Source organism: Marmota monax, unplaced genomic scaffold (assembly GCF_021218885.2).
Source record: "Marmota monax isolate L192 unplaced genomic scaffold, Marmota_monax_Labrador192_F-V1.1 WCK01_AAM20220418_F8-fsc00131, whole genome shotgun sequence".
Taxonomy (NCBI): domain Eukaryota; kingdom Metazoa; phylum Chordata; class Mammalia; order Rodentia; family Sciuridae; genus Marmota; species Marmota monax.
The window spans coordinates 4652475-4673349 of NW_026693141.1; the positions used below are offsets into that span (position 1 = coordinate 4652475).

A 20875-nucleotide genomic window follows, 5' to 3' on the forward strand; every position below is an offset into this window, starting at 1 on the left:
TTTTAAAGACTTTCCTGATCTTGATTAGAATTGAGTTTTTATTACAAACTGCTAAACCCTCTGGCATTGGGGTTAGAACACAATTGTCGAGTTCTGAATCACTCATTTCCTACAGTGATTTTTGAGAGAATCGTAGTTCAAATGACCAAAAAAAACTAATAATAACAGGAGAAAGTTGGCATGTTAGCATAATTTTTTCAACTGAAAAGCAAAAGGCTTAGTCTGGCACCTGAAACTTGTTTCAACACCTACCCCTACTATATAATATGGTGAGTAGCTGGGAGTTGATTGTGAAATTTCCTGCAGTTCACTGTGCTCCAGGCATGTACTGTGCAATGGGTATACATATGTGTAGTATAAATTTTAGATTTATACTTACCATAGCCTGATTTTAAAAAGTGTTCATCTTTATGGTAAATTTAATCCTCTCTGTCTCCCCAAAGAAAATTGACTTCTGGAAGCCCATCTGACACATTGCCTGTTTGCATCCTGTTTTCTCTTTGCCAAGTGAATGTGCAGCTAGTTCATTCAGAAGTTCAAAATTGGCATAATCATAGTTTAATTACCCAGTAATTTTTAATTTTATTTAACTTTGCAAGAGAACTGATTATAGTGGGTAGTACAGTTAATTCTATAAAGGTGCTTGTCATCAGTTTGAAGTTATCTATTGCTACTCTTGTGACTTTAAAAGGAAAGTAGCAGGTGACAAAATTCATTTATTTTGGCTTCTTGCATGATAGCATCTTTTCTTACCATCCTTTCTGTTCTTGCAGACAGCTGTGATAAAAGCATGAGAAAACTTAAAATGCAGCCAAGAGAATCTTGATTTCAGTTTCAAAAACAAATGTAATTTTTAAGAACTGATGGAAAGAGTGTGAAGCCATGGGTTGCTTTTTAAACCAACCCCCTTTTTTGTCATTTTCTGGTTTTCTCCAAAACATGTTTTATCCTTAGCTGTGCTCCTAGGGCTGCAGCACCATCATTGGCAGTGCAGTGTGATCTTATGCACGCTGACTCTTGCACTTAACGTTTCTCTCTCCAGCCTTTATTGTTATCATCCCCATTTGACTGGTAAATTACTTATATTGTGGATTCTACAAATAAAGTGGAGAGGCTATTTTCTTATAAAATTCTTAAGTTTAGGCTTGCTAGCCAGTAAACACTACACTCCCTGTGTCTTTGCTGAGGAGAAAAATTAACATGTAGGATATTACTTCCATTAGTAATCTAGGGCATTAGTAATAGACAAATGAAGTTGACTACCACAGAAGGAATGTGTCAGGAACTTGGAGATGAGGCAAGAGAAGCGAAGTAATTTTTACCAGGTGGTTAGGAAAAACTTAAAACAGATTTAGTAGTCATCCTACTCACCTTTTCAGCCAAGTAGCCCGTACATCTTCCAATAATTCAAATTTTGGCTCAAGATAATTATTTTTTTAAATTACTGGTTTATATTGCATTTAGTATATGTTGTTTCCAGACACTATAGTGTCATCACACTGATAAAGAAATCTTTGTGCTCATGGGTGATTGATTGGCCAAAAGCTACTCTTTTGAACAGATTCCAGAACTCCAGTATTCAGTATTTTTTGGTCCATGCATGTTGGAATCACAGACATCATTCTACCTTTGAAGTGGCTGGATGTCATTCTGAGTGTTGTAGATAGATGCCAGGTAGAGTTGTTTATTTTCAGTACTTAGGAGTAATGTCACCTATCATAAATAAAGAAGAAATATGAATATGCTAAGTTTTGGATTTGTTGACTTCAGCAGTACAAGTTAGCTCCTTGACCATCCTCCTTTATTTGCTTGGAAATCTTCAGAGGTGGTATAAATATGTGGTTCAGGAATTCAGTTAGTTATTCCAGGAAAATGGAGTTTGTGTGTTGAACACTTAGTGGAAATTCAGTAGAAATACCAAATTCAGCCTGGTGTGATGGTGCACACCTTTAATCCCAGTGACTTGGGAGGCTGAAGCAGGAGGATATCAAGTTCAGGGCGAGCCTGGGCAACTTAGTGATACTGTGTCTAAAATAAAAAGGACCAGGGCTATAGCTCAGCAGTGGAGTGCCCATAAGTCCCTAGTACCATTCAAAAAAACAACCAACAAAAACAAAAAGGAAGGAAAACATACCACATTTGGTAGTGATCAGCATTATAATCATGGAGTAGTCCAGGCTTTGTGGATCATGGAACATGATGGTTCTGAAAGATAGCCACAGCTGTGTTCTGCTTTCTTCGGTGCTGTAGTTCTCGGAGCTCAAGTTTCATTCTTGATTATATGGACAAGTAACCTTGATTTATTTTCTCTTACTTTGCTTGTGATTACAATGTGTGGGTAAAGTCTCCCCCGTGCATGAACATTTGGTTTATGATTGCATGACGTTATCTCTTGTTACTCTTTTTTGGCATTAACAATTATATTATTGCCTAGCAATTAAAAGCTTTAATAAGGAGTTTTAGTGTAACTGCAAGAATACCTAGCTAGCTAATTACACATTAACTGCTCTTATTTCAGAAAGGTTAATAACAAATCCTGTTAATGTATTTTAGCTTGCAGTCTCTTAAGGTAAGCAAGGTCACATAAGGTTTGAACTAGAATGACCTCTAAAAAATACCTCAGTAAGGTGAGAAATGTTTTGAGATTGACAAGGCAATGAACAGTAGTTTCGATGAACAAGATCTGTTTTCTTCATTCTGATCTACGTAGGAATGTTCGTTTTCTTCTGTAGACTATGCAATTTAAATATATTGGGTGGGGATGTTACTGTTAGGCAATGAATGGGAAATGATTTTGTAACTGGGTTTGGAATGCTTTAAAATCATCCATGTTACATAACTACACACCTCATGTTGGTGACCTGGTACTTCAGAGGACATAGCTGCTCTTGTGTAAGTTTTAGTATACTGCATCTTTGACGTGGCCCTTTCCCACACATAACAGAACTACCTGTTTCTAATCTTAGAATACTTAAAAGCCAAAATGCTACCACAAAGAGACGTTAAATATATTGCATATATGGCAAATAATTCATTTTGAAAAGTTTTTAATGAATTCTTTTTTTTTTTTTTAAAGAATTTTTTTCACAATGCTTTATTTGTTTTACATGTGATGCTGAGGATCGAACGCAGTGCCTCACACATGCTAAGCAAGTGCTGTATCACTGAGCCCCAGCCCCAGATCGCAACTAATTCTTAATCCCTGCTAATAGCAGAAGAGTTGTGAGGAGGGAGGTGTTATGATTTGTTTTGGTTTTTGCCTGCATTGAGACCTTTTAAAAGAAAGATCCATGAACTAGCATGGATTACGGGTTCATATCTTTTGTATATTTTATCCACACGTAAGACCCTCTCAGTTCAGTAGTTATGTATATTTTTTTTTTAAGTTGTTAGTGGACATTTATTTATTTATTTATATGTGACACTGAGAATCAAACTCAGTACCTCACCAGGCAAGTGCTCTACCACTGAGCTACAGCCCCCAACCCCATATTATGTACATTCTTTAATTTGCCTTTTAGCAAATTAGTGGTGGTATGTACCATTGTATTTGTAGCTTGTTAGCATTTAGCAAACTGAATCTGATGTGATGAATTGTGGCCAATGGGGCCTGTTCTGTGGCACCACAGGAAGTTTTTATGGGTAGGCTGTTCCAGCTTGAGTCTTGTGTGCCCTTGGAACAGTAGAGAAGTGGGCTCTTGATCATTGAATTTGGGTTCAAAATAATCATTTTAGAGAATCTTACTCTAAATCTTAAAAACTTTTTCTCTTTTGAAGTCTGCCTACCTGAGGGTATTCCTGATTAGCTTTTTGAAGTTTCAAAACGTCAAGGGGTGTTGGCCATCTGCTTACCAAGATATTTTTGCCCCTATACGTAACAAATGCTCAGATGTGGACAATGCAGGAATCTCTGGTTGATGAGGTACATAGGTTTTGTACTTTTTTTTTTTTTTTGGTTATTGAACCCAGGGACCTCAGGTACATCCCCACCAGCCCTTTCTTTCTCTCTCTCTCTCTCTTTTTTTTTTTTTTAGTACTAGAGATTTAACTCAGGGGCACTTAACTACTAAGCCACATCCCTTTTAATATTTTACTTAGAAATAGGGTCTTGCTGAGTTGCTTAGGGCCTCGCTAAGTTGCTGAGGCTAACTTTGAACTTGCAATACTCTTGCCTCAGCCTCCTGAGCCACTGGGATTATATGCATGTGCCACTGCGCCTGGCTCCTTTTTATTTTTTGATGCAGGCTGGCCTCCAACTCAATTCTCTTGCCTTAGCTTCCTTAGTCACTGGGATTATAAGAATTTTAGTTTTTTTCAATGTTTATGGATGAAAGTAAGAAAATAAAAACTCAAATATATTATTATTGCAACTTCTTAGGAACTGGAAAAAGAGCAAAAGATGAAGATGTGTTAATTAACCCAAAATTATTACATATTCTGTAAATCTTATTATCCTAATTCCAAACTTTCCCTTTCCTTTGTTAGGGGGAAGAAAAGGTAGGCTAAGCCAGCACTAGACCCCTGAGCTACATCCCCAGCCCTCAGTCTTAACACTGAAAATTTAGCTACCTGGTTTTTATACATACAGTAGATACCCACCCCACCCCCGCCAATAAAAACTTGTCTAAAGAAAGAAATGACATTTTTATGGTTGGCTTTGTTCTTACCGTTTATCAGTTTATGACTTGCTCAGCGATTAATGATGAAGAATTCAACAGTTTCTTAGAAGATGAGCAAAAGTCAGCCTAGGGGATTTGGCAGCTGATTTTCCCTAGTATTGAGGATATGAATAACATGATTGAAACTCCTAAGTGATCACAGCTTATTTAGCCATTAGTTCAACTCTACTGGCTAGACCCAGGGGGAAAAGTTCTGTGTAAATCACAGAGGGAATCATCAGTTCTAGACCATGAGAATTGACCTGTTGTGATTTTTGTGCATCTTTTCCCTTTCTAACTGTGAACAGGATTTTTTATTTTCTTCCCCTCCTTTCAACCCTTCTCTTCACTAAATTACAGAACAGACTTCCCTTGGTTTTCCTCTTGGGCAGCAAGAAGTCTTCCACCAGAGGGAAGAGGGACAGAGAATTCTATGTTTATTTGATAGCATGTTTCTGAAATAAGAAGAGTTTTGGACCAGAGCAACTTGCCCTTAGTGAGAAATTACCTGATTGGTTGTTTTTTGTTTTTGTTTTAGTATTTTTTTAGTTGGACAAAATACCTTTATTTATTTATTTTTATGTGGTGCTAAGGATTGAACCTAGCACCTTGCACTTGCTAGGCAAGCACTCTAACGCTGAGCCACAACCCCAGCCCCTACCTGATTGATTTAAGGAAAGTTTTTTTCCTGATTACAAAAGGAAGAGTATGGAGCCCTGAAGGCTATCTAGAAGATGGCTGCCTTGATCCAGGGCTGGAATATGGATGGGGCTTGACTAGACATGCTGGGAAGAAGAGGAACTAGAGATGTTTTGTTAGAGCTCGTGGTAAGTCAGGAAACTGAGTGTTGTATAAGAAGAAAGCCTGACTACATTTCCTCTGAAGATTTGGCGCCCAGGGGCGAGGGTGTTGCAGTAAACCTACACTTTTTATTAAGAGGAGGGAATGGGTTTCAGAGGTATATGACTTCTTGATTCCTCTCCCCAAAACTAAATAAAATAAAAATTTAAGAATAGACTTCCCAGAGTGAGTGAGTACAAAACTAATTTTTAAAAATACCTCAGAATTCACACTGCTGTACAGGAACTGCTGTCTTTTCAAATAAGTTGCTTTTTGTTTGTAAAAAGGAGCAGCACATGGGCATCCAGAGAACAGGGAGTAGAAGTAGAAAGAGGAGTGAGTTAGATGGCTTTTGAGAAAGTAGGAATGGCTTTGATTTTTCTTGACACCTGGTTGTGACTATATTATATGATAGTGGTATTATCGGAGTTACAGCTATTTTTTTTTTTTAAGTGTTAAATCTGAAAAAACAGGCACGGTGGCACATGCCTATAATCCCAGCAGCTCAGGAGGCTGAGGCAGGAGAATCACAAGTTCAAAGTCAGTCTCAGCTTGGTGAGACACTAAGCAACTTAATGAGACCCTGTCTCAATATAAAACAAAAAGGACTATGGACGTGGCTCAGTGGTTAAGTATCCCTAGGTTCAATCCCTGGTACCTTTAAAAAAATAAATAAATATACACACACACACACACACACATATATATATATATATATATATATATATAACAAGTGAAGATCCTGCAAATAAAAGTCCCTAAGATGACCGCCTGCTTGCCAAGTGGGGCCTGCTTTCCTGGTGGGCAGACCATGTCCTGCTTTAACATCCATAGGAATATAACCTCAAGAAAGTAGCATACTTTACCAAATTTTCCATTTTGATGTTCAAAGGAAATAGAGGAAGAAGAAATAACTTAAGGTCACTGGATCATAAATAGCCAAGAATAAGACATGGATGTGTTATTTGTTCCTCCTGTGTTTTCCGCTTTAGACGATAGGCCATCTTATTGTGAATCACCTGGGGTAGGGTAGCTTTACTTTAAGAATTAGTATGATTTTTTTTTTCCTGTGTGACTCATTTTAATTAACATTTAATCCTTAAGGATTACAGTAGCTGAAATTTCTACTCTTAATTAAGAGATGTTACATTTGTATTAATATTTTAGTGTAGCTCCTTAGTGCAGTTTGTGGCAGATGTTATAGTCATTTTTAGTAATGTGTAATACTTCCTGGTAAGTGTTATACTTCTCTTTTTGCAGAAGTTGAGATGCAGAGAGGAAGAGACCTGCCCGAGGTCAAAGAGTAAGTCAGGAAAGGCCCAAGATTAGACTTTAGGTTTTCATTCATTGTTCACCACTGAGAAACCAACCTGCATTTTGCTGGAAACTCCATCCTAATGGAATCTGCTTGCTCTCCACAGTGTGTTAAGCAGTGTGTGTCCTACCATTCTCTAAATCAGCCTTTTAATGCTGCTTTAATGGATCCACCTTTTCCTGCCTATGGTTTGGCATTCCTCCACCTGAAGAGGGTGGTGATGATGCAGTATGCAGAAAGAGAAGAAGAGGTCAGGAAAGACTGCTCAGCCATAGCCTCTTCACCTCAGCTGACAAACCTGTGTTTTCTTAAGCCAAAGAACCTGCAAACAAATAGCCACACCTTTCCAGTTTGGTCATTAGGGATAGGGTCTGCATAGACTAGTGTCCCTGGCTGCTCATTTGTGCTCAGATATTTGTATCATGTGCATGCAAGGCCAGCCAGTCCTAGTTGGAAGCCCTGGGGTAGGTATGAAGAGCTTTGTGGGTGATTTTGATAAACTTATAACTAAGACCTAGACTCACCTAGGGACCACTGCTGTAGATTGAGTGAGGTAAATGATGCTGCTTTTGATGAGAAATCATGATTTGGGTGTTTAAAAAAATAATATGAATATATAGTTTTTATTCCTTAACTGGGGTAAGAGTATTACATGAATGCTATAGAACCACACTTCAATACCTGCTGATTTAGTCTAGGGCTCATCATAAACTGTGCTTCTCGGGGATCTTGGGACAGTTTGTACAAAATAGGGCAGCCAGAAATGGAGCCAGCTGACTATAATCACTAGATTGGGTATACTGAGCTATATCTCAAGCTCTTTTTTTATTTTTTATTTTGGGACAGGGTGTCATAAGCTGGGGATGTAGCTACAGGAGTAGAGCAATTGCCTAGCATGTACAGATCCCTGGGTTCGATCTCCAGGACCCCACACAAGAGAAAGAGACAGGGTCTTGCCGAGGCTGGCCTAGAATTTGCCATCCTCCTGGCCCTCAGTCTCCCAATTTGCTGGCATTTTAGGTGTGTGCCACTGTGCCATTGCAGCATCTTTATCTTGAAAGCAGATTATCTGCGTATCTAAGAGATGTTCCTTTTTGGGAGAACTGTGGCTTCTTAGCACCCTTATTAGCCACTTTGAGGAATGCCACACTGCTTTTAAGTGGTCAGGACCAGAAAATCTTAAGATGGCCTGCAGAAGCTATCATCTTCACCCAGAGCCAAGCTGTGGACTTTCCTTTTCTGCTCTTCGTTGTAGATGTGACTCAGTGCAGCTGTAAAAATGGATCAAAAGTGTGTTAACACAGGAAGCAAGAACCAATAATTAAGGGCTCTTTTACTTGTTTGGAACAAACACGTAGGCAAAGCCACTTATTGGTAGCTTGTGAAAACTTAAAGGTAGTAGGAAAGGGTATAAAATCTCTTTCTGTGATACAGGAAACCTCTAGTTATATAGTATATTGTTTGCAGCATTTCTCTAGCCCTGAAGCACTTCTCAGTGTTACTTACAGAGAACAGAACCTATACTTTGTTTTGTAAAGATTTCTGTTGTTTGGTAGGTGTAGTCAGCAGCTAATCCTTCTGAGTGACAGAAGCCCCTAGCTCTGTCCTCTTACAAACAAGCATATTGCTTCTTAGAAAGGACCATAGAAACACCCAAACATGGTCTGCTTAGAGCTTGTCCTGCTGGACTAGCACTTGTAGAAAGGGGTGGATTCGTCTCTAAGCCGTGGGCTTTGGCTCCCCTGCCCAAGAAGGTATATAGTTTTGCTGCAGAGATATGGGGAGCTTGTGCTATCATGAAAATTGAAACATTCCCCTCTCCTTTTTTTTTAATCCATTAACAGAGGTAACATAGTGGATATGCCCAGGTTTGAAATCCAACCTTTTGGGCAAATTACTTAACCTCTGTGTACCTGGGTTTCTTTATGTGTAAAATAGAGAGTTTGTGAATCTTTTTAGTTTGCTTGCTCTTTGGCATTTTCTGTCATTACCCTAAAAACTCACCTACCAACCCAAGGATTAAGAGAGGGAAAACAAAGGCTGAGCACAGTGGTAAAGGCCTATAATCTCAGAGGCTGAGACTGGAGGATTTAAAGGTCAAAGCCAGCCCTTAGTGAGGCCCTAAGCAATTTAGCAAGACCTTTCTCAAAATATTTTTTTAAAAGGGCTGGGGATGTGGCTCAGTTATTATGTGCCTTTGGGTTCAATCCTGGTATCAAAAAAAAAAAAAAGTTGTTTGGTTTCAGTATCTAGCTGTTAAGGAGCTATGTACATCATTCTCAGACCGGTGCCTCCCAATCCAGCATCTTCTAGCCATTAGTGGTCATTTAAATTCAAATTAGATTTAAATAAAATGAAAAATTTATTCCCATAGTCATTCTAGCCATGTGACAGGTGGTTACTGTTTTGGACAGTGCAGGTAGAGAAAATTTTCATCACTGCAGAAAGTCCTGTTGAATAATGCAGCTCCAGAGTATTCTAACTGCTCAGTTTCTTAACCTTACAGTGGTAAGGAAGAGCCACCTCTTAAGTTGAGAGTTTTCTAGAGCAGAGTCTGGCAAACAGTCTACCCATTTTTGTATATAAAGTTTTATTGGCATACAACCACACCCATTTGTTTAGCTGTTATCTTTGGCTGCTTTTGTGCTACAGTAGCAGAGCTGTTTGTTGAATACAGACTAAGTGGGCCCACAAAGCCTAAGGTATTTACTGATGCTTTGCAAAAAGCTTTGCTCACCTCTTCTCAAGAGCCAGTTTCCTCAGCCTCAGCACTGTAGTTCTGGTCCAGAAAATTGTTTGTTGTGGGGGGCTATCCTGTGCATTGTGGGATGCTACAGCAGCATCCCTGGACTCTACCCACTAGATGCCAGTTGCAGCCCCTAGTTATAATACCAAAAATGTCTCCCATCATTGCCAGATTCCCCTGGGGAGCAAAACCCGAGGTTAAAAAACCACGAATCTCAAGTGATATGACTTGGCAGCACATTCACATGTAACACTGCATAGAAGGTTCATTGTAAAAATAAAAATCATTAGAGATGGGCACGATTGTGCATACCTGTAATCCCAGGGGCTTGAGATGCTGAGGCAGGAGGATCACAAGTTTGAGGCCAGTCCCAGCAATTTAGTGAGGCCCTAAACAACTTAGTGAGAACCTTCTCTAAAAAAGAGCTGGAAATGTAGCTCTGAGATAAAATGCCCCTGGGTTCAATCCTTAGTAACAAAAAAAAAAAAAGTGAGAATTAAAATATCAAGTCCTATACAATTTTGTTCAGTTCTTATAGATCTGGTACTTGAATACTTTTTAGAGGACTTTAAAAGTTGTAAAGATGGCTATTTTAAGAAACTGTTCATTTTGTAAGAATATAGGGTACCTTAGAGTTTGGGCACAAGTTTTGATAATATGTGCAGTATTTCTAAGTTTTCATTTTGGAAAATAGAGTAACATGGAATTGGAAAATTGGGGGTGGCGATATGGCTCAGTGAATAGTGCTTGCTGAGGCCCTGAGTTCCATCCCAGTACCACAAAATTAAATATATTATTATTATATATATTTATATTTTAAGGAGAATTGCCTTTCAAAGCAAATATCAGGTATATCTGAATCTGGTTCTTCAAGTTAAAATGAAATTGAGCATGGTGGCATATCCCAATCAGAAGGCTGAGGCAAGAGGATCTCAAGGACAAAGTCAGCCTGGGCACCTTAATGAGACCCTGCCTCAAAATTTAAAAACAAGGGCTGGGGAGAAAGGGCTCAGTGGCAGAGCACTTGCCTGCCATGCATGAAACCTTGGGCTTGATTCCTACCACCCACTGCAAAAAAAATTAATTCAAATTTAAAAGTTCAATTGTCATTGAAATGCATATGTAATATAGGTCACATATAGTGGTGCACGCTTTTATGGAAAGTCATCCTCGTGTAGTTTGAAAAAACTAAGGGGCTGGGGTTGTGGCTCAGTGGTACATGTGAGGCACGGGTTCAATCCTCAGCACCACATAAAAATAAACAAAAATAATAGCAGATGAAGTGAAAAAACACAAACAAAAAAACAACTTTTTTTTTTTTTTATCTAAGAAGTTAAGCAGGTTTTATTACTGAATTCAGTTGAGGTTTAGGTGAACTTGCATGTTCCTGTTCCCATGCATGAAGTGCTTGTTTGTTTGTCTGTTTCAGATCTTACCAATATATTTGAATCCTTCCTGCCTCAGTTGTTGGCCTATCCTAACCCCATAGATCCTCTCAATGGTGATGCTGCAGCCATGTACCTCCACCGACCAGAAGAATACAAGCAGAAAATTAAAGGTAAGAAGGTACATAGTTTAAACTGGAGTCAAAAGAATTTAAGTCACTTAAAAGTCTTAAGGAGCTTAGTTCCTCAATTTTTCTCAGACCTAAAAAAAGAGACAGTTGTGGACTGAAGTAGTACTTGCCAACCTCCAGTTTATCATGGTAGAGTGCCAATTGGTTTGCCCTTAGGATTTAGAATCCTTTTCTCTCCCATAATTAAGACAGCTTGTATATTAATGGGGCTGAAATTTTATTGAAAGGAAAATATGTGAAAGAAAGCTATAGTTCCAGTGGTCTTACTCATGATCATTGACTTTTCCATTTCACCTCTGTGTGTTTGAGAACTTTCACATTTGAAAAATCTAGATACATAAAACTCAATTAAAAAGAAGAAAAATTCAATTGGTGAAAGTGTACCTGCTCTTATCAAATGGCAGGCACTGGTATCCTCCCAGTTTTAATACAACTTTCTCATCTGCAGAGGATCCATGTGTCAGCTTTCTCAAAATGTGTGGGCCTTTGAGATATATTTGTAAGAGACTGCAGTAGTTTTTATGAGAGCTTGAAGATATAGTTCTTATTTGTAGTCCTTAAGTCTTAACTGTGTCAGGCATAAAACAAACAGGAACATTGTGGGTATTTATTGAACAGTTGTTTTCCTTCTGTTTGTTTCCTCATTTTCTGTAGTCTCTGGTAGGGTATTGTTTGGAGCTTTTTTTTAGATAAAGCAGAAATAAATCTAGTATAATTTACTTAGATCTCAAATTAATATTTAATTTATGTAGCACAGTATCTGCATATCCAAGTGAACAGGTATTCCAAAAAAAAGGCAGTCATTTCAACCAGATAAATTTCTATTATGAGAACATACTAAAGTTTGACATAGGAATCGCTTAACAGCATCTGCAAACCACAGATATCTCAGTGCAGAATATATTTCTATAGCTCTCATATTCATTATGCCTCAGCAGTTTAACATTAGCCTTATTTTTGTGCATATCTTCTCTGGTCCCAGTTACAAAAGGAATCCATTGTTAATTGGTGATAATTTTATCTTCCTGGTGACCTGAGGACTCAAGGCCATCAGACCTGAGTGCATCCCTGCCTCCTGCTGTGCCTTTATTATCTAGCCCTCTCACCTTTTCTTTGTCCTCACAGGAATAAGAGGTGTCCCATTTTATTTCCAAAACTCACTCCTTACCAGCCTGTGTTTTGTTCTCCCTTCCTGTTCTATCCCTGCTGCCAGAGCTGCCCTGTTTCAGAAGCCTTTATCTGCTCATGTGGGGTCCTCTAGGAATCTTGCTATCTATTTCATCTTCAAACTTCCTGCTTCCTTGCCTTAAACTCCATAGTTGTTTCCCCTCTTCTCCTGAATCTGTGACCTCAATTCTTCTGATCCTGTGGACCCATCTCAAGTTCTATTTTCTTCGACCTCTCTGCAGCTTTGATCTTTCACTCCTTACCTTTCTGAAAATTTCTCATGTCACTTGCCAAATGTGACAGTTCTCATATGTATTCGTCTTTAGACCCCTCTGTACCCCATTGAGGAGCTATCCACTTCTCTCAGTATCAGGTACTCCTCCAGGTCAATGCTTTCCAAATGTGTGTGTCTTGGCCTGACCCTCTCCCAGGCTGCCTGACAGGCATAGCTGTTGTGTGGCAGTCACCACAAAAGCAGCACATTTACATCACTTCGAACCCTTTCCTGTCCTGGAAACTTGTCAGTGCCATTTTAGAGTGTACATTTGAAATGAAACCTGAAAACAGGTTTAAATATTGAACAGCCTGAAGAACTGGGCACCCTTGGAGCTGTGTAAACATGTCACTTTCTGCTCAAAAACCTTTGCTGAGTGGCATGAAGTGTTCCATTATTCCAGGTTTTCTGCTACTGAGGTAATCGACATCTTTGCCTTTACTTCTCTAAATGTGTCACTATGTGACAGTCAAGTTGGAGGAGTTTCAGGCACCCAGGTATATTCTTTTCTTTCGTTAATGGATAATTTCATTGTCATGGATAGTTTTAAATCTATGGAGAAAAACAATTACCATAAACCCACCACTGACCTGTAGCAAAACCTCACTATTCTGCCTTATGTACTTCAGATTTCTTTCAAGAAAAAAGACTCAAACAGTTCTCTTTTGTTGCTGTGCTCTCACTCCCAGCCACTTACCTTTTCCAAGCCTTTCTCCTAGAATGGCCTGTCCTATGCTGCAGCTAGCAGAGCTTGGGATCAGTGTGGTTGTGACCTCCCTCCCAGGACCCTCCGCTGATTTCTTCCCAAGCTGCTTCCCTGCTGGTGCTTGAGCAGCCTCCCAAGTGCCAGGATTATAGGCCAGCTCTGTCCCTTGACTATACTAAAGAAAGCTGATAGATCAAATTACAGTGTCAAAAAACAATGTCAGTGTGACCAATTTCTGTGAAGGAAGAAGCAGAATAGCCAGGCACAAATAAAATTTCTAAGGCTTTAATATTTCTCTCACTCCAAAAAGTAAATTCTTACCTAGATTAGGGCTAGTTAAACTTCATGAACTTGGTATCAAGTTTTGTTATGAACTTAAAGGGCTTAAAGTTTCAAGTCTGCAAACTTTGTAAAGAACATATGAAAAATATTCTTAGTTATAGCCCTGTGGTTTCCTAGAAGTTGGCAATCCATGAAGCCATCTGCCTATCTCCATCCCTGCAACAACATAGTAGAAAAGACAAAACTACAAGGACACGTGATTTTTTGTGTGGGTGGGTGGGTGTGGTAGTGGGAATTCAGGGTTGCTCTACCGTGGAGATATACCAAACCACTCCCACCCCCACCACCCCCACATTTTTTCTGAGACAAGGCCTTGCTAAGTCAATGAGGTTGGCCTCAAACTTGTAATTCTCCTGCCTCAATGTCCCGACTTGCTGAGATTACAGGAGTGCACCACTGTGCCTGAACAGCTTGCAATCTTTTTATCAGGGGGTAGGGGTTACTGGGGATTGAACTCTGAGGTACTTTACCACTGAGCCATTTGCAGCTCAATGTTTTTATTTTTTATTTTAAAACAGGGTCTCACTAAGTTGATTAGGGCCTCACCAAGTTTCTGGGGCTGGCCTTGAACCTTAGGATCCTCCTGCCTCAGCCTCCCAAGTTGCTGGGATTGCAGGCGTGTGCCACTGGCACCAGCTTGCATTCTTGATGTGATTTGTACTGTCTGCCTGTCTCTTCATATTGTGTGTGATTTACTTGAAAACAGTGTGCAATTTTAGGAACATGTTCATTGTTTATTCAGCAGTTCTTAAATTCTTTTTCAGCCAGTAGACTGAGACTAGGCACTAGCAGCATAAATCTTCAGGTGAATAATGCATGGTAAAATCACGCAGAGGCTCCTGTGCCTCCAAATAGCAGCTCATTCTGATGAACAGTCTGGGAGATGGTTTTTGCTGGCTGCTTCCAAAATCTGACAGGCAGGATCTGTGTAGACTAAATAATAATAGATCTAGCTATAATTATACAACTGCAAATCTGAAAATGATGGGGATTTTCTGATAAATTTCTGTGGAATCCTAACTAGTCCTGTTGTATCTGGGGTGTGAGTCGCTTTATTAACATCAAAGTAAAACATATCAAGTGTGGAGAAATATCATTTCTCCCATCCCTCCAGCATTCCAGGATGATGATGAAAAGTAGTTATCCTTCTGAAAATCAAGTATTCCGTGTTGCCACTGCCATCTCCCCTGTAGGGTCCCCCTTAGCTACAGTGACCATACTAAATGTCATCTTTTCGCCCCTACTATAGAAGAGGAGTCTGAACCTCTGTGGGACTTGACAGCATTGGGGTCACTAAAAGCACATGTCTGCCCACTCACCTACTGATGTTTTCTTTCCCCCACTCCATGCAGAGTACATCCAAAAATATGCAACGGAGGAGGCCCTGAAGGAGCAAGAAGAGGGCACTGGTGACAGCTCATCGGAGAGTTCTATGTCTGACTTTTCGGAAGATGAGGCCCAGGACATGGAGTTGTAGTAGAAAAAGCACCTGCTTTTCAGAAAGACTATTATTTCCTAACCATGAGAAGCAGACTATAATATTCATATTTAAACAAAGCAATTTTTTTTATTACTAAACAAGGTTTTTATGAATAATAGCATTGATATATATATATTATATATCACCCTTTAGATCTTGATTTCTTGGTCATTTCTCAACCTGAGGTGCATAGCATATTCCCACATTCCATTTTGGTAGCAATATGCGGTCTGAATGCATGCATTCATAAGTCCATTTGGCCAAGTCAGCCTGTGTGCTACTGAACTGTCAAAAGAAATAGCCGCTCGATAGGTAGACATGAGTAAAACTAACAGGAAAAAGTTGCTTCTTTTATTGATGGTTCCAAAGAAACAAACCAAACCAACCAGCTCTTGGACATGAAGATAGAATAGTGCTTTTTCAAAGTGGAAAGAAAAAAATTGGGGAGGAAGAGGCCTGCTGTGGGAGCATGTAGAGCCAGCCGTGTACGAATCAGCTGCTCCTCCAAGAGTCCTCAGTGGGCCCGTTTCTGTGGAGTAACAGTGTAAAACAGGGAGCCAATTGGAGAATTGAAACTTAAAACATCTTTTTGACTGATTTTAAGTACGTTTTTATACGTAGATTCCTGCCCTTCACGCTACCAGACCTGTGGCCACAGCATTTTGCTTTGGAGAAGCTTTTGGAAGTGTTTTCTGAACCCAATTCTTTTTCTTGGGGTACAGCTTGTAATCCAGACCTTTTTTGAGCGGACAGGAGGAGAAAAGTGACTGGAAGATGCTTCCTCTCATCCAACAGTGAAAAGTCACATCCTAGTGTTGGGCCAGCTTGAGACCACGGCCCTGGACTAAGAGCTTTAAACTGGAGGGGCTTGTTGTTTGTTGGTGGTGGTTTTTTGTTTGGGTTTTTTTGTTTGTTTGTTTGTTTTGTGTGTGTGTGTGGGGGGGGTTTTTTTGTTTTTTTGGGGGGGGAGGGGGTGTGTGTATGTGTGTGAGAATTGTGCTTAGACAGATAACAAACTTAAACTTCACCTACCAAGAGATGGTCTCCTCGCTGGACAAGCCGCTCAGTGGACTTTTAGACCTGGGAAGAAGATCTGCCTGGTGGCTGCAAGGCCCTGGGCCCTCTTTAATGCTTGGGTTTTGTTTTCTCTCCTGCTGCTGCTCCTGGCAGCAGCCTGGTCATCATATGCTTGTGGGAGTGGGAAATGAGTATTTCAGACCCAACACACATGCTAAATTTAAGATGCATAACAATTGGAACAAATAAAGTTTCTTGTACCCAAAGTGGCTCTACGTGGGAAAAACCGCTATCTTCAGAGAGTGACTGACAAGGAAGAAGGAATCCTGAAACATGCACTAGTAGGGTGGGTTGTGAAGGAAGGTCACTTTCTGTCCTGGGTGGGTTCAGAGCAATTCAGTTTAAAATGCCTGCTAGTCCCATGTTTGCTCACCTAACCCTGCGTCCAGGTTGCGGTGGAATTTTCTTTCAAATCTGAGTGTTGCCTGCTGTATCTGGAGGGAATTTGGAGACATTATAGACAGCAGCTCCCCACCCCTGCCCTGCAACCAGTAGGACAAAAGCAGAATTAGTTAATCCTAAAAGCCTCTAAAGACAACTTTTGAGTGTCCCTGGGATAATTTTTCTTTCTGATGTGTGTCTTTAGTTTAGAAGTGCTGTATTCCACAAGGTTTAAGTCAGTGAGGTTGGAAGGATACCCTATTTTTTTTTAATTCAAAAAGCACAATCAATCTTTTCTTTGAAAATCTAGAAAGTACAACTTGCTTTTAGCATGATTATTTTCCTAAATAAAAAGACACAGAATTTACTAACTTTATGTTAATTACGGGCATGAAGCAAAAGGTTTTCTTTTTGAAAAATGCAGTTCTGTAGGGCTGTGGTTAGTTAACTATACTGACTATTGCTAGCATTAGTGGCGTGTTGGAAGGGTAGTATTAACTATTTAACATGTGATGGTGTACTTGACCTGGCTTGCTGTCTTCTCATGGCCTTACGGGAGGGAGGGTCTCTGCCAGCCCTGTGGGACCTGCTTCCCTGCACTTTAGCAGATTGCTTGTTCTGTAGCCTTTACTTAGAATAGGCTTGAAGTGCTGGGTGATGATTTGAGTTCAAACAATAAATTGTATTTTTTCAATATTGTACAAACAATAGTGTTCTAATTACCTTTCCAAAAAAAAATAAATAATTGGTTTTGATCTTGTCCAAGAAAAAAAAAAATCCCTAATAGAACAAAGTTTAGGGAAGGTCTGTGAGCAGCGTCACAGCTCTGCCCCTCACTGGGAAATCATCTCCACTTTGCTTCAGGGAAAAGCCATCAGCTTGCCTGGTGTGAAGTGGCAGCAGTTCGGGGCTGATAATGCAGAATTTCCACGTGAAGACAGGTGGGGGCTTCAAGGGCTAAGCAGCAAGTCTGAGTGTAGTTACAGAGTGTGCGTGAGTGCGTGTTTTTGAGTTTGTGGGGAAGGTCTAATTGGGCTTCTGTTAGCAATGGAAGCTCCTGTGATTCCCACCCAAATCACACTACCCTGGTTCTGTGCACTTACCCCATCTTGGCACTAACCCTGGTCGCAGGCATGTTTTGGCACTCTTGGCCTTTTCCTCAGCTCTGGGAAATTGGCTTTTGGTAGGTTGGAAGGATCTCTTATTAGACTAACACTGCTCCTTCCCAGCTCCTGGGCAGGGTGGAATAGGAGCTGATACAGGTGGTACAGAGAAGGAAGAAGGCCTGGCTGGGTCTCTAAGTTGCTCACCTATGAGAGGAGTTAAATCTGCAGTAGAGGGGGTTACAACACCCAAAAGCCTTTCGGAGCTGTCCAAAAGTGTCCCTTCTAACACTCAAGCCTCCAGAGATGGTTCCAGGGTGTTGGGGCGGGTGTGTGTGTACGCTCTGCTGAACATGCTTGGCTTTAGAGGCAATGGAAGTAGGTCAAAAGCTGCATCTGGAAATTACTCTTGGTACCCATAATTTTTGAAATCCTAACTGGTTTACCAGCACACGCTATCCTTTGCCCCTATTTACATGACAGCTCAAGCTCTCACCAAGCACTAAGGAGCCAGGTGACTGTAGCCCTGCAGCATGAACCCAGTGCCCTCCAGAAGCCTAGCGTGGTGACCATTGGGCCATGCTCAACAGTAGCCAATCAGACACTGGCTTTTGAGCTTGTCTTCAGTCTTGTCACCCTTCTTGAGGTTACTGTGCATTTTCAACCAGCATTTTCTACTAGTGAGATAATTATCAAAGTTGCCATATAAACTCTCCAATGCTGATACTTTTCATCCACTTCAAAAACTGTTCTAATTGCCAACGGGCTAATCTAGGCTGCGGAGGAGTGTCTCCCCTTGAAGGAATTTTGCCCTCAAAAAGGCTCCCTGAAACCCTAGTTGGCCTTGTCCTGAGGCTTGCTTTTCCTAGGCCTCCTGCTGGGATGGCTGAGAATCATGACAGGCCCTCTGCTAGCCTCTGTGGGTCAAGTTCCTAGGCACATGTTTCTGGGAACTACTTTTTGATTTTAAATGGCATGTGGCCCTTTAATGTTTTAGTGACTCGATTAGAAAAGTGAAAGCCATTTACAAAAGTGAGCAAGAGTTTTACTTCATTTCATCAACTTCCTAACTGGGTTCACAGCCTTGTTGAGTAAAATCAAATCATTTCTGATTGGGCACAAAGAACTGCATTTTTCTGGACTTCTGAATCCATGTTCATACTTCCTCTGGCCACTGGACACCTTGTGATCCCATCAGGGACTGGATAAAGTGGAGCCCTCTGGGGCAGGAGGGTTTTTGCTCACCTGAGGAAGGGCCAGGGCTCTTAATTTAGCAAATACTCATCTTGGCTGTGGGCTTGGGAAGAAATGGCCATTATTTACTGATTGTATTTGGTACATATTGTGTGATACTTGAAGAGAGAAAAGGGACTTACCAGCCCTTCATTGAAATCGAAGCTTTTTATTGCTTATTTTTTCCTTGCCCCATCTCCTTCCTTTCACCTTTTTCCTTGCATTGTGATGATCTTGTGGCATGTCTGTCACCAAGACAAATGCCTCCTCTGACTATAACCTCTTAATAGTTGTGTATAATGAAAACTGTAAACTTTTTTAAATAAAATGTGTATATACCTTGGCAAATGGCTGGACCTTGATCAATAAGATAAGCCCCATGATGTCTCTGAGCCCTGTGGCACACGCCTATAATCCCAGCAGCTCTGGAGGCTGAGGGAGGATTTTTCAAACCAGCCTCAGCAATGGTGAGGCACTAAGCAACTCAGTGAGACCCTATCTCTAAATAAAATACAAGATAAGGGCTGGGGATGTGGTAGAGTCCCTAAATTCATTCCCTGGTACCTAAACAACTTGCTGTTCCTCCAGCTCCTCTGAACAACTTTTATAAGACAGTTGACCGGATTGGTGTGGGAAGAGAATGTGTGGCCCACAGGTAATAATAACCAGGAGGCCCTGCCCACAGTTCTGTCCTCAGATAAGGATGGCTGCTGGCTAGAAATGGGGCTGAGAAGAGTTTCCACTAGTACCTTGAAAAGCCATCTCTTCTGGGAGGATCAGCCAAAACAGTAGTTCCTTGGCTCTCTGCCAGCTTCCACCCTGCCTCAGGTGGGACAGCAGCTGGTTTCCCCAGTGAGCCATCGCTGCCTTAGACCAATTAGACATTCCTTCCTAGTACGCATGCCCTTGATGACCGCCAGATGGCAATGCTGCTCAGGCAGTCTGACCAGCACTGCCCGTGGCTTTGTTAAAAAGCTGTAAAACAAAGGGAAGAATTTTCCTTTGGTTTCCTGCTCTTTGCCCATCCCCTCTTCCACTTTCCCCTTCGTTCATTCCCCAAATTTTCTTTCTCCCTGCATGGTCGTGTGTTGCAGTTGGTGCTCACCAACCCCCCCCCACCAGAGGTCGGGCCACCAGAGCTGTTAGTTCTCCCAATTACCAGCAGTGACCTTGAGCTCCTGGATGGAGCTTCTGTGAGCCTCAGGCATTCAGCTGTACAATGAGGTCTCCAGACTAGTGCTTCTGACACCTGTGACTCCAACTCCATGCAGCTCCAAAGCACCATATCTCAATCTCCAGAGGACACTACATGAATCCTCGGGATACCAGTTTCAAGACAGGTAGCGTTAGACCCCAAGAGCTTTGGGAGTTTTGGGCATCCGCTATTCAACTGACAAAGGAAGAAGAGAAACCTGGGTCACATGACCCATCGCTCTGCTTAAAACAATGTCCAGGGCAGCTCCTCTGAAAACTACCCCAGAAGCAGTCTCTGCATTCACTGGAGCTTGGTACCACTTCCCTCCCCACCCAGTGAGAGCCCAGCATCACTCACCCCTCAGCTGCTTCCCTGGGTCACTGGTGACTTGCCACTTCCTGCCTGAGGCATTGCCCCTTTCCTGGGAAGGGGGATCCCAAGTTTCTGAGATACATTGTCTAGGGCCCAAAGCCCGAGAAGTTGAATTCATTCTAACTTCGCTTGCTATCTCTGAAGGCTGCTGTCCCCAGAGAGTAAGTTGATGTGACACTGGATCCAGGGATGTCCCCGTCCCCACCTAGAACCAGAACAGACAGGATTTTTAGGATGCCCACATCTTTGGACCTGCAGATGCCCTGGAGCCACCAGACAGACTGAGCAGCTTTATTTGTAAGGAGTCCAGGGTAGCCTGCCTTAGGCCAAGTTCTGCTCTCAAGCCCAATACCTCAAGGAAGAAAAGTCTTCCCCTGACCCTCAGGAATTTAACATTAAAAGGTGGGAAA

The 20875-nt window shown here is 41.1% G+C and overlaps 1 protein-coding gene across 2 annotated transcripts in view; it reads left to right on the forward strand.

Annotated features, from left to right (window-relative positions):
- Ube2h (ubiquitin conjugating enzyme E2 H) overlaps window positions 1-19246 on the forward strand; it is a 100014-nt gene extending 80768 nt beyond the window's left edge. For both annotated transcript variants that reach the window (XM_046455041.2, XM_046455039.2), the window contains 2 exons: window positions 10989-11117; window positions 14977-19246. In XM_046455041.2, the coding sequence (XP_046310997.1) occupies window positions 10989-11117; window positions 14977-15101 (254 nt within the window). In that variant the 3' untranslated portion in view covers window positions 15102-19246. The remainder of the gene's footprint in view (window positions 1-10988; window positions 11118-14976) is intronic.
- The last annotated feature ends 1629 nt before the right edge of the window (window positions 19247-20875 follow it).